Raw genomic sequence first — 12,801 nt, 5'->3', positions numbered from 1 at the left:
TTAAAATATTCTATTGATCATTTTAAGAAAAACATTCTAATCCAATTGGGTTTTAATTCGTATTAATTTTAAGTTATTATCTGGTAGCCTATTATGTTTTCCTGCACCCCCCTACAGTATCACTTAAATAATTTTAATTGATTGGTGATATTTGCATAGTGACTTTGCAGCTAGGTGTTTGTAACTTATGATTTTGTAGTTTGTTTATTACCCGCTCCATTACACAACCTCACTACTACACTTTTTTTAAACTTAGGTAATACTGACGCGGCTCCAGATTGGCTGTCACCGCTGTGATGGACACATTTACTGACCAATCGGCGCTCTTTCCGTCGATTGCTGGGGAAGCATGCTGCTGATTGGCTTCATTGGATACAATGGGGCGGACTGCGTTAAGTAACTTGTTGAGAGTGCAAAGTACGTGACCCGTGTACGTTTTGATGTCCCCAACACTTTATATGAGCTGTCAACCACGTGTAAGCCTCAGTCGGCCTCCTGGTTCTTGTGCGGACTTATAATTTTTTTCTAATAGCCATAGCCATTTGCTTTATGTGAGCTGCTGACCAGCTCTGGCACATTTGTGGACCTAATTGCAATTTAAAGGGAAAAATCATGACTACAGAGATCCCGGAGATTTTCAGGGCTATTCTTGAGCACCCATTTACTCTCCCGAGCTTTGATGAGAATGGTAAGTGGCTGTCAGATCAAACAGTGCTTTGTTGGGGTTTTGATTTAAGTTAGCCTTCGTGCAGCTCCGTAAATTAAGAGTTTGTTTTTTATGCAAAGAAGGTAAAATCACTGTTTTTCAACTGTTTCTGAAGGATCTGCAAACAACTGCGTGTTTGTTGTGTAATCCCTGTCAGCTGATCTGGATGGGAACTGGTGCCCGCTGCTGGACTGCAGAGATCTGCAGTCCAGCAGCGGGTTTTAGTTAAAATCCAAACGTTAGCAGGACTCTTGAAATCAGTTTCCCTCAGAAGCTGCGGTCTTTTGACTGTCGCCACAACCCCGAGAGATTGGCTAATGCAGTGACGGGGTCTTAGTAGGGAAATATTAATATTGGGATATAAGACTACATAGGCCTACTGTTGCTGATTTTGATTCCACCTAATAAAAAGGGAGAGTTTTTCCTTGCCACTCGCCAAGTGCTGGCTCATAGTGGGAATTACTGTGTCTCTGTAAATAACAAAGAGTAGACCTGCTCTATATGAAAAGTGCAATGAGATAACTTCTGCTATGAATTTGCGCTATATAAATGAATTGAACTGAATAAAGAGACCAGAGCACCCACTGTGGAAAAGCAAAAAGCATGATTGTCCTTCTCTTTTCGGATTGAGTGAATGGCTTGGGAAAAAGTAAGTGGTGATTTATTTATACCAGCACAGTTACTCTGTGCTGGTATAAACCAGTCTGTGTGGATCTGTGTTTGTCACCTGCTGTCATCTCTCAGAGGTGTGTGAGTGTGAGTGTGAGAGTGAGTGAAGGGAAGGCTGGTGGGCTTTGTAGATTGATGATTCGATCTCTAGATGGCTCTGTTTGGATACATCACAGTCAAGTAATCACATTGAGAGATGTGCTGCTGGCCTCCTTTAACAGGATCTCACAATCTTAGGCTGTTGCGTGTTTTTGTTATAGGAGCTTCTAAAGAACCACAAACTATATAGTTAATGACACGTCAATCCTCATTTATTCAAGGTATTGTGCTACTACATAAATAGAAGTTTTAATCTTAAACCTATGTCTCTCCGACTTTAACTGCACAAGTGTGTGTAAAATGTGAATTGTCATTCAGAAGAAATAAGCTTCCTCTCCATGCCCAGAGGGGATTTATTATAGATTTATAGGCCTATAATTTGGCAATTATGGAATCATAGTACAGTAGTTTTGTGACAAATAGTTTCACTTGTGCTACACAAACAGTTCAGAGATATGTGATTATCTTTATGTCTGTATGTAAACTTTTAGCATAACTTTGGTTGCTTGGCAGGAGTTCCAGATGTAATCATGGGGCTCATGACTCTAAGTGTCTTTGATGGTCATATACAAACGTGAGAGTGAGATTACATTTTTCGATGCAGGGCTCCTTTTATTCCAATAATTAGATTAAAGAATAACATAATGCAGTCAACACACCATGATCGCAGGGTGCATGGTTTGCATGAGGTTAATGTAACAGCAACTGTCAGTAGCTAAATGTGTGGCAACGATATGACACGCTGCAAAACATCATCATACCTAAACGGCAAAATAAGTAATTTGCCTCTAATTCACAAATATGTCTGTTTGAAAGTACCATGAAATACAGTAGAGCCTATGCAATTAGTCACTAGTAACTAAAAAAAAATAGTTAGGCTATCAGTAAGTAGGCCTAATGGAATACTTACTCGTAACTAAAAAGTAATTAGTAGGCCTAGTATATAATCAATTGTCACTAATAACTAATGGATTTTATTAAGTAATAAATAGCACTAGTAGCCTACAGCGAGTAGTAAATTTTTAGGAATAAATGTTATAACAATTTGCCACGTACATAAGTCATGTTCTACATAAACGGTTCACACTCACCCGGGACTCTAATATAGGACTGTATAAAAGTCCTGTTTGTTGGACCCAGCCATCACGTTATTTCTCGCGCTTACCGTAATACGACCGCTAGAGGTCGCAGCCTAACAATAAATGCAAATATGGACCGTAAGGCTGCTGCACAATCAACCTATAGCCTACGACCGAAAACCATTCACCTTTTAATAACTTTTCCGGAAAGGGAAATTACATCTTAAACAGATTTAATGTGCTTTGTGTCACAGGTGTAACACCAAAATGTGTGACCTATCAGATTCTGTGACTACACCCAAACGACGATGTTTTCCTAACCATAACCAAGTACTTTTGGTGCCTAAACCCAACCAAACTGCAAACGCTTCACATCGCCCACAAAGCCTCCGGCGCTTAACTTGCCATTTGGGTCACAGAATCAGATAGGTCACACATTTTGGTGTCACACCTGCCATGCATCATGAAGAGAAATATTTGACTGTAAAAAAATCTTTGCCTTCTGGCATTTAAGTCTTTTTGTGACCTGGTGAAAAATTTAACTAAACACATGTCTGAGGTTTTATGTACGCCTATGTTTGCTTTAAATTGAAAGATGGAGTGTGTTATTGTAAGATTTCAGGGTGAGAGGATGTTTCTGTCTAAAGACTCACACAGATTATGTCAAGGTTGAATAGAAGTAGTTTTCTGCAGGCCTTGTCCTTAGTCTCTGCGCAGTGTCCGTAAACTAAAATAACATTTGCCTGTTTTTTGTAATGGAGACTGCAGCATAGAACTTAACTGTGTATTGATAGGAACTGTGCACATAAGATTTCTTACTTTATTGTAAAAGCTGTACATCATGGTTAATGGTTGATGTCATTTAGTATTCCAAGATAGCAGGTCGTTAACTGTGAGGTTCTTAACTTGACTTAAGGATAATATTTCTGGAGTCGTTTGGAGGAATGTTTGTGTCCTTATTTTAATGCCAGAGGTTTTAAATGAGGCACTGTGGTATTTCATCAGGTGTTGTAAAGAGTGATGTTTGGTGAACCATGACAATCAACACTTTAGCAGTTGACCTTGAGGGCTTTTCCCTCATAATGGTGAGCCAAAAAAATTCTGTGTGACACATACAAGGAACATGGGAGGACCACCGCGACTGCCATAAAACCCAAAGTTGGACAGGCTGAATAACCTATTTTGTGACATTGAGAAAACATTGGATGAATTTACATTATCGATTGATCTGTCAATGAAAACAGGATGTATCAAGTGCACATGCATTCTGCTTTGTTTTCTTCAATAAGTGACAAATAAATAATCTAAGTGGGATTTACCTTGTATTGAATGTGTATATGAACCAGACAAAATATAGCATGGTTTTTAGCACAAAGTTGCTGCTACCGTAAATAAGCAATATAACGTTAGCGGTTTACCACTTACTGGCTGAAGGTGAAAAGGCAGTTATGTGGTATCCGCCAGTTATGTGCTGTGGTGGCAACTCTGCATTGGGACTTGGTGTCCTTAGTTACTGGTGTTACACGCAGATCTTTGCCCTTGGGATGCCTACTCAGCTGCAGCAATGCACCCATAAGTACTGTAACCTAAGCCTCAAGGTGCTTCTTCAGTATGGCCAATGATACTTTTGGACTGCAGGACCCTGCACTTCAGTGACAGAGCGCAGCCGGTAGATGTGTAGCTGAAGCTCACATGTTGTTGCATGTGAGCGGAGCGGCTGGAAGGGTATACGTTGACTCTATGCTGTATATACCGTCTGTGCTTATAATATGAAACATGTTTAAAACATATATAAGAAAACAAACTTTAACAGACAATAACAACAGGGACAAATTAGATCCAGGTCAGGCTGCATATATACATGGCGTGTCACGTCACTCGGTCGTGACAAACACGTGACTGAAACATATATAACTCGGTCAACCAATGAGAGCTCAGGTAGTGGCCGACGCTATTGGCTCCTCGCTATAATACCCGCCCCCTTTCAGCAAAAGTAGGACACAGCCGGCCAATCAGCACAAGGCTGGGTGGGAGTCTTTGAGGAAGAGGTGCAGGTTGTTGTGAACACCAAAACCTTCCGACTACAAAATTTTCCGAATAATTGGGTTGATTAAGGGAGGTGTCGGTCGAGTTTGTTGATTTAATACCGTTAACGTTACAGATAGCCTGGTACAGCAGGGAAACCGGCCGGGAAGCTAACGTTACCGCGCAAACAGGACAAGCTCGCTTCTTTGTCAGTTAAACTACGTGGATAACGTTAAAAACACGGAGGAAAATGTCGGGAGAGCCGATTCAAATCACACTGGAAACAACCACGGGGGCCCCGAGCGCGTTCCCGGTGGTTTTGAAGAAAATAATGGAAATGCCTCCGCCGAATATACTCGACGGCGACGACGGTAAGTGCAGCAAATCACCGGAGAGGGAGGAGCTAGTCGTGTGTTAGCTAACGTTAGGTTAAAAGCGAGCTCAGCCTTCAAAAACAGTTGTTTAAAATGAAACAATTTAAACAAATGTCTTCTAACAATATAACAACGTGTAGGATGTGTAAACATGCGCACCGATATTAACTTGTGTGCACAACACAGGCCTATCTTCTGCTTCTCCAATCCGTGACCTGACTAATGATGAAGCAGCTGTGTTGAAAATGCTCCACTGTTTCTAAGCATTTGACAGTTGAAAGTGACGATATCAGCTACCCAAACTATTTATACCGATGGTTTAAATGTGAGATCAAGATGAAATATGAAAGCACTTATAGTTTTACTAAGTGTCTTGCCGCGGGGCTTGTGCTTTAAAAGGCTGATACTGTGCCGAGTAACGTTAGTCCGGTTCCAGCTTTACACTAAACCCGCCTGGCCTTCCAGACTTTTCCTGACATGCCCCTGATTTTAAATGCAGCTTTGTTGTCAGAAAGTCTCCCTTTTTCCAGTTTTATTGTTTTAGTATTTTGTTTACAGAAAAGGTAAGTAATAAATATGTGATTGAAATTGCAGGATCTGTCAACGTTTGTGCTAAAAGGCGTCAGTTACAGCTATTTTATGCCCCTAATGTTTTCATTGTGGTAATGTGCTTAGATAATCAGTTTATAGATCGTCCTGAACAGTTTTGTATAGATAAAACTCTTATTGGCTGAATCTGAGGGTCAACCTGCATTTTTATAGCAGTTCTATTCCTCTTAGTGTGAAGGAATTAAGGGGTACAATGAGACAGATTTCCCCAGGCCATGATAGGGTCACTTGCTGAGCTACAGTAAGCCAAATGTGACAGCTAGTGACAGACCGTTTGTCTGGTTGATAATGATGCACTGTTATGTTTGTTAGGCAACCCAAGTTCGAAATCATCTTTATTTTGTTTCATTAGAGACAGACTGACTGGCTCCATGTAGGAAGTGCTGCATTTGCCTTGAATGACACACAACATGTCTTGATTTGAACCAATAACCAACAGACTCCAAACATGTTCAGAGGGGTGATTAATAATCTTATTTGGACATTTAGGTACTGTAGGTCTAGGAAGGATAAATATCCCCAGACAGGAAGTATCCTTCAGATTTGGTGTTTGTATTGTATGCCTACACATGTTGTATTGTATGCTGGCACTGTATCTCCTTGACCGAGTCTCCTTGCCATGCTGTGTAAGTCTTCATCAGGCTCAGAACCTTTTTCATCACACCTGACTCACTTTATTTTCAGAACCGCAAGCAAACATTGGTTAGCTGCAATGTTTTCTGCCAAGTTGCGATGTTGCAGTTGAGAAATGCATTTATCATAGCAGTAGTGGAAACGTACAATGGGTCCCTATTGCTGCTGACAGGTGCAAGGAAAGCTGAGGGACATGTCTAAATTTGTGTGTCTTCTGAAGAGGTAAAACAAAAATGTTTTACCTATTTAAAAAGGGTGAACTATCAATAGTGCTTTACTTGAACAGTTTTCCTGTTGACCTCAATAAGATCAGACACAGACACACTACTGCCTTCTGATTCTGGTCCTTCATGACATATGTGTGAAAACTGTCTTCCTGTGTTTCAGACACTGATAAGGAAAAGCTGTGTCTGGGAGATAATGTTGACCTGGGCGGGGGAGGTAGCGACATGGGTCCTTCAGCTGCCCTGACCCCCGCTATCTGGGATAAAACTATTCCCTATGATGGTGAAACCTTCCACCTGGAGTACATGGACCTTGAGGAGTTCCTCATGGAGAATGGCATCGCCACGTTACCTGAAGAGGATTCCTTAAAGGGCAGCCCAGAAGGAAACGCCGTGAAGACAGAGAAACTAAAAGTTACCTCCTCCACACAGATAAAGGCTACCAAGCCAGCAAGTGCCTCACCCCTTGCCCTGCTTCCCATCCAGGAACTGGACAAGTGTGAGGAGGAAGTGGTAATCCTCACCAATCAGGACTCTATCATCTGTGATGTTACTGCAGGTGAGTGGTGGTTGTAGTTTAAGTGGGATGACTCTAGACAAGTTAAATCCATGTCCTTTTGAAATGAGAGGATTCAAGACATGACAATTTACTGTGTCATGCGGCTGAACGATTAATCGTTTTCAAATCAAAATTGCGATTTGAAAGAATGCGATTAGTCGTGAAGACGGCGATTAAAATGTAGGTTAATTATACAGCACATCTGACCCGTTTTAAACAGTCATGCAGTTACAAATTCATTCCGTTGTCATCCTTGTGTGACAGATCTGCGAGCCATTCACAAGCTCCATGCGCCTCCTGTTACAGTTGTACTCACCAATCGGAGCAGACACAGGGCGTGTACATTTTATGCCAGCCGAACCGACACAGGCTGCGGTTGTGCTGCGGTTTTGTCCAATATCAACTCACACTGAAATGTTTCAGCAGCGGAGCGTTTAGCCTACACGTTAACGTGTTGTTAATTTGTCATTTTGTGTGCTTCAACTACAGATAACAACTCTGTAAGCCTGTTCCGTTCCGCTCTGTGTTTTATTGTTGATGTGTGATCGGGAGTCTGCAACGGGAGTTTTATTTTGAAGATCAACCGGATTCCCTATGCCGTTCAGTCTGACTTCTTGCCAATTATATAGACATGTATAAGCTGGCAAATTCGCTGTGAAACTGCCACAATATAAGCATAGAGAACAACTTTACTACCAGTCCCCACCTGAGGGTTTTTGTAGAAAGTAATTTGGTAAGGTGGAACATGGTGATGACAGTGTCTCTTATGTCTGCACAGAGGTGAGCACTGAAGAGGACAGAGTGACCCCCGAGCCCATCAACCCCGATGAAATTGAAGTCAATGTCAACTACGAGCCAGATCCCACTGACCTGGTCCTGTCAAGTGTGCCGGGAGGCGAGTTGTTTGACCCCCGCAAACACAAGTTCTCTGAAGAGGAGCTCAAGCCTCAGCCTATGATCAAAAAGGCCAAGAAGGTGTTTGTGCCTGAAGAACAGAAGGTATGCAGGCAGAGAGAGAGTGTTTGTACATAGTATGTTATAGACAAGCAAAGTATAAAGCAATAAAGCAGAGCTTCAACATTTAGTTGCACACTCAGGTTTTGTATTAATAAAATAATAACAGTAGAGTCTTTCATTTCAGTATCTGGCTTGCTGGGTAGAAACCAGGCCATGTCACAGTGAAGAGTTCTGGCCACTCACAGTGACTCAGCAGTTTGAAAATCTTCATATTGATGTTTTCCTTCCTCCGCAGTCGGCCTGAGAACACAGCTCTTGTTTATATGCACAAAGGAGCCTGGCTGCCTGCCACATTACGCCCCTCGGCTGTGGTCTGATTTGGGCTAATATGTTGGTAATAAGATACATGCTATAAAAGGCTGTTAAACCAGGTTACCTTAGTAACTGAGCTCAGAAAGCACGGTGTGTTGTGTTTTTTCACTCTGTCCAACCCTGCTGCTGCTTTCTTCTCCAGGATGACAAATACTGGCAGAGAAGGAAGAAAAACAATGTAGCTGCCAAACGCTCACGTGAAGCCCGCAGGTTAAAGGAGAACCAGATCACGGTCCGAGCAGCTTTCCTGGAGCGCGAGAACGCAGCGCTGCGGTCAGAGGTCGCTGACCTACGGAAGGAGTGCGGCCGCTACAAGAACGTCGCGGGTCGCTACGAAGCCAAATTTGGACCACTGTAAGGGACCATTAAAAAGCACTCAAAACTGTAAATGGACATCCATATAGCAGACAGCACAGGATCAGTCACTTTGTTTTTACACATCAGGTTAGAGACATTGTTTGGCTGTCAGTTACTAAATCCATCATAACGCTGAGAAGATGGTGTTTGACTGTTGTGTTATAAAGGGAGTTAGCCACAGGGGAGGAGGAAGATGGGGAGGAATAAAGCTTTTGAGACGAAAACAGACACGTGGGCTTAATCTAAGTTGGTGGTCGATCTGAAAAAGTTGACTATCCCTCTGCCCAGAGCTGGGTCAGACACTCCCTGGCTATGACGAACAGCCATTACTATTAGAAACGGGGATATAATGTAATAACTGATTGATTCTGATGCTGTTTAATGTTCTCTCCCTCCTCCCTTTGTCATTCAAACTTGTTCTCTTCTCTTTCAAGTGAGGTGCCGGAAGACCAATAGACAACAATTGATTTATTTTTCTAATGAATGAATAAATCAAACCAGTGGGGATGGTATATGAAAACAGTAGAATCGATCAGATGAAGAAGAGGATAAAGAGATGGAGAACGTGGGAGCAGGACTGATTTTGGTTTTTATTTCTTTTTGTGTGGGGTTATTTTTTTTATTTTATCTTTTTATCCTATCTACCATCCATGTGAGCAGTTTCCATAACAAGATGAGTGTGAAAGGATATTCAAGTGCTTCTTCAGTACAACTCTTTATGAAGTGTACTTGTGTACTCATGTTTTGTATGCCTTCAGCCGAAAGAGATCATTTGTGATTATTTTGTTACTCATTATTATTATGTAGGGGTGTCACGATTTTAATGAAAGTTCGAAATGAGCTCTCCATATCGACCTACAATATCCAAAGCAGATTCTCCTGGCTGTTGCTTAAAGAAAGGGAATGTTCCCAATGCACAAGTGGTGTAAGGACAGTATACGCGTGCATTTGAGCATCTGAATGTCAGTGTAGAAGTTCTGGTGACTTTTCTTTTTTTCTCTCTCCGCCCCTGCTTACTTGTGCGCGTCAGAAGTAAAAAAAAAAACAACAAAAAAACAGCGTAGCTTAGCCTGTAGCTGCACTGTGAGACACTGTGGTCACAGTAGTAGTTGGAGATGACTGAGGAACAACAAAACCTTTCTACTTGTGCTTTGTATATTTGTATCTGTATATTGTCACTTGTAATGTTTTTGTTACCTGCCCAGGGACTGCGGATGTGAATTGGCATTCTTGCTAAACTCCGGCATGTTTTTACATCTTGTATTTTTTATACTGATGTTCAATAATGTGCTTTGTCCCTAACAAATAAGTAGAACTGGAAAATCCTCCTGCTTCTTCTCTGCTTCTCTGAAGTCACCTTTGTGGCAACATTTTGCCTTCCCTGTGAGTTATGTCAACAATGAGTGTGTCGTTGACAGAAAAACTCCAGCTTGTAGGCTATGCGACACTGGTACCATACACCACCTCAGGCACCACAACAAATATGGCAGGTCATGTTTGCCAGCATCAGAAACAAATGATGAGGAAACTCAAGCTGTTGTTGTAAAGTACCCTTCTGCCATCTAGTGACTGTTACTTTTATTTTTGTGTTCACCAGTTTGTTCCCCAGTGATGGGTGACATAAGTTATTGTTACATTTTAATAAATTATTTAAATTTGACCATATGGCCTTAGTGTGGTACATTCCAAAAACAATGTGGCGTTTATATCACACTTCAGACCATAAAGCCATATCTATCTTTTTAAAGGAGAATTTGAAAACGTAAACTGGGCGGGAAATAGTTTAAATCGAATTGTGCATTTGGAAAATTGTGACACCCCTATTATAGAAATAAACTGAAAATTTTAATGAATTCTGAAACCCACTTGCCCATTATATTTTCAAATGTATATTATGTGGCAAGTGATGTGAAGAGCTGGGCTTTTCTTTGCCCACAAAAACTTTGACTGTGACATTTCCAATAATTTAAGCTTCTTCAGGGGATTACAGTGACATGGCAAAAAAAGAGCGCAGCCATGTTCACTTCTCTTCATGTACAAGTACTCATTACCAGCAACACTGAGCTGTACATGCACGCTCTGCTCTCCGTGTTTTCAATGTATGTCCCACTGTCGTTTTTGTCACGTGGTAAGACGCCTGCTTAGCCTCTGCAGGGCGTCAATGTTGACTCGTCCAGTCACGCCAGTAACGCTTCAGAAGTGTCATGTAGAGTCCATTGATGCATTTACTGTAAATAGTAAAATGTAAAAATCATAGTTTGTAGACTTCAAACTCAGATACAATGCAAGTCAAGTTTTTTGAACAACATTTCAGTTTTGGATATCAAGTAATGAAATTGTAAACTTACAGTACATTTCCTGTCCCTGATGAGCTGACATTTGCCTCCACAATGACTGTTAATGTCTCAAAATGTGTGTTTAAGGCAGGCTGTCGGGTGCTAACAGGAGTTTAATTTGTGCCTTAATAAAGGCAGCGTGAGGTGAACTGTTTGACTTATTAGCCTAAAAACTCCCATACTGGGCTAGCATCAGCTATGAGACAATATAAAGTAGGTTATGTGCTAATTAAAGTGATCAAGCTCCTACTTCCCTGTCATTCACAATATATTGCTTGAAATGAACATTCACAAAACTAGGTATTCAAAAACTTTTGACTTGGTGTGTATGCGCATTTCAACTGTATCAACTGTTAAGTTTTTAGGACGTGGTGTTAGACACATTTATCCGACTTAATTACCCAACTTTTATTATTCATTTAAAAAATTGTGTCTGAACTTCTTTACTTGTTCTTTTTGACGTCTGGAAGCTGGCAGTTTTTGTTCTTCTTCTTATACAAACAAGGAAGCCTCAATAGGCTGTGTTGGATCTTCTCTTTCATCAACAAGGAACCCCCATTTCACTGAAGTTTACAGGGGGGCGTATTGTAACATAACAACTCAAGTTAGAGTTGTGACTTAAACCCAGCATTATTTTGCTTTCCAATTCTGACAAAAGGGGGGAGCTGTTGTTTTGTTCTTTATTAAACCTTTTTGGGGAAAGGGTTTCCAAGTGTAAAGAATGTTATCCAAGGAGAAACTCTTCTCAGGTGTTTAAACTCATCTAGACTCTTTCTTTTGATATTACAACCTGCGGTAAATACGACTTTGTCTGTTTTAACATCAGGCTTTTTTGTTACAAAATCCTTTTTAAGGAAAAAGTCAGGTTGACCACATGTATCTATAGTGATCTTTGTAGGAACAGTTTTGCTCCTAGCATCGTTGGTGTCAGAATGAGTCACATTCTCCATCATAAGGTCTCTGAAGTGTAAATTTTAAATTTCATTAACTATGAGCTTCCTGATTCGTTTGAATCTTTTTTTTAAATGCATTCTGCTGTAATAGAGGTTGCATCTGCCTTCTATCTGAAACAGGTCAATCGGTTATCTTTGACGGTTTGTTTTTAATCTTCCTGGTTCCATCTTTGTATTTCTTTGTAAAGAAACGTCATGACATTTTGGGTGAAGGTACCTTTTGTGTCTTGTGTATATAAGGTATGTAAAAATAAAGCCTTGTTGAGAAAGTCTTGAGTATTGAGTTCTTTCCTTCACTAATGTTTTTTAAGATTCTAGCAGTGAGCAGGTGTCTTAAGTCCAGTCTAAAGAAATCGAAGCTCAGCTCACCAGTGAAGTGAAGATATGATGGAAATAGGTTTAAAATAGGGATACTGGACTCGAGGCCGATGCACCAATCAGAAGAATACATGGAAATATTAATACCAGACTACCCTTTCTTTGTATAATACACTGCTCAAAAATATTAAGGGAACACTTAAATAATCAGCTCTCGATGCATCAAATCCTTTCTGTACGTTGTATAATCTGTTGAGAACAAAATTACATAACTGTTAATGGAAACCAAAATCACAAACTGAGGGCTGGAAAAATCACACCAAATATTAAAGTAAAAAGAAAAATCACAGGCTGATCCAACATGTGTGACTTTCATGACAGCAACTCATAATGTGACTCAGTGGTGTGGATGGCCCCCACGTACCTTTATGATGACCGCGGATGGTGTTGGGGACCTCTTGCCAGACCTGGATTAGGGCCTCAGTGGCTTCTGGACATCCTGTGGTGCTACTTGGTGGTGTCAGATGCACC

General features: G+C 40.9%; 1 protein-coding gene across 2 annotated transcripts; it reads left to right on the top strand.

Moving 5' to 3' along the window:
• Positions 1-433: 433 nt before the first annotated feature.
• Positions 434-12,224, top strand: tefa (TEF transcription factor, PAR bZIP family member a). 2 transcript variants are annotated; one of them, XM_038735033.1, is made up of 5 exons: positions 434-688; positions 6,582-6,977; positions 7,756-7,976; positions 8,449-8,660; positions 9,098-12,224. In XM_038735033.1, the coding sequence occupies exons 1-5, from the start codon at positions 613-615 to the stop codon at positions 9,117-9,119; spliced, it is 927 nt and encodes a 308-aa protein (XP_038590961.1). In that variant the 5' UTR covers positions 434-612; the 3' UTR covers positions 9,120-12,224. The 2 variants fall into 2 exon arrangements, with proteins under 2 accessions (XP_038590961.1, XP_038590960.1); XM_038735032.1 differs by lacking the exon at positions 434-688 and adding an exon at positions 4,577-4,949.
• Positions 12,225-12,801: the final 577 nt, after the last annotated feature.

The sequence above is a fragment of the Micropterus salmoides genome, unplaced genomic scaffold, assembly GCF_014851395.1.
Source record: "Micropterus salmoides isolate LMB-PRFRI ecotype aquatic unplaced genomic scaffold, ASM1485139v1 Ms_hic_scaffold_21, whole genome shotgun sequence".
Classification (NCBI taxonomy): Eukaryota; Metazoa; Chordata; class Actinopteri; order Centrarchiformes; family Centrarchidae; genus Micropterus; species Micropterus salmoides.
Note: the sequence above shows the minus strand (reverse complement) of the source record. Positions and strands in the feature narration are given on the sequence as shown.

What these genes read in the sequence shown, in the direction of transcription:
- tefa (XM_038735032.1), top strand. Translation starts at nt 4,829, where the DNA reads ATGTCGGGAGAGCCGATTCAAATCACACTGGAAACAACCACGGGGGCC. An exon ending in CATCTGTGATGTTACTGCAG is followed by an intron (nt 6,978 to 7,755) that starts GTGAGTGGTGGT and finishes ATGTCTGCACAG; the next exon opens with AGGTGAGCACTGAAGAGGAC. An exon ending in TTGTGCCTGAAGAACAGAAG is followed by an intron (nt 7,977 to 8,448) that starts GTATGCAGGCAG and finishes TTTCTTCTCCAG; the next exon opens with GATGACAAATACTGGCAGAG.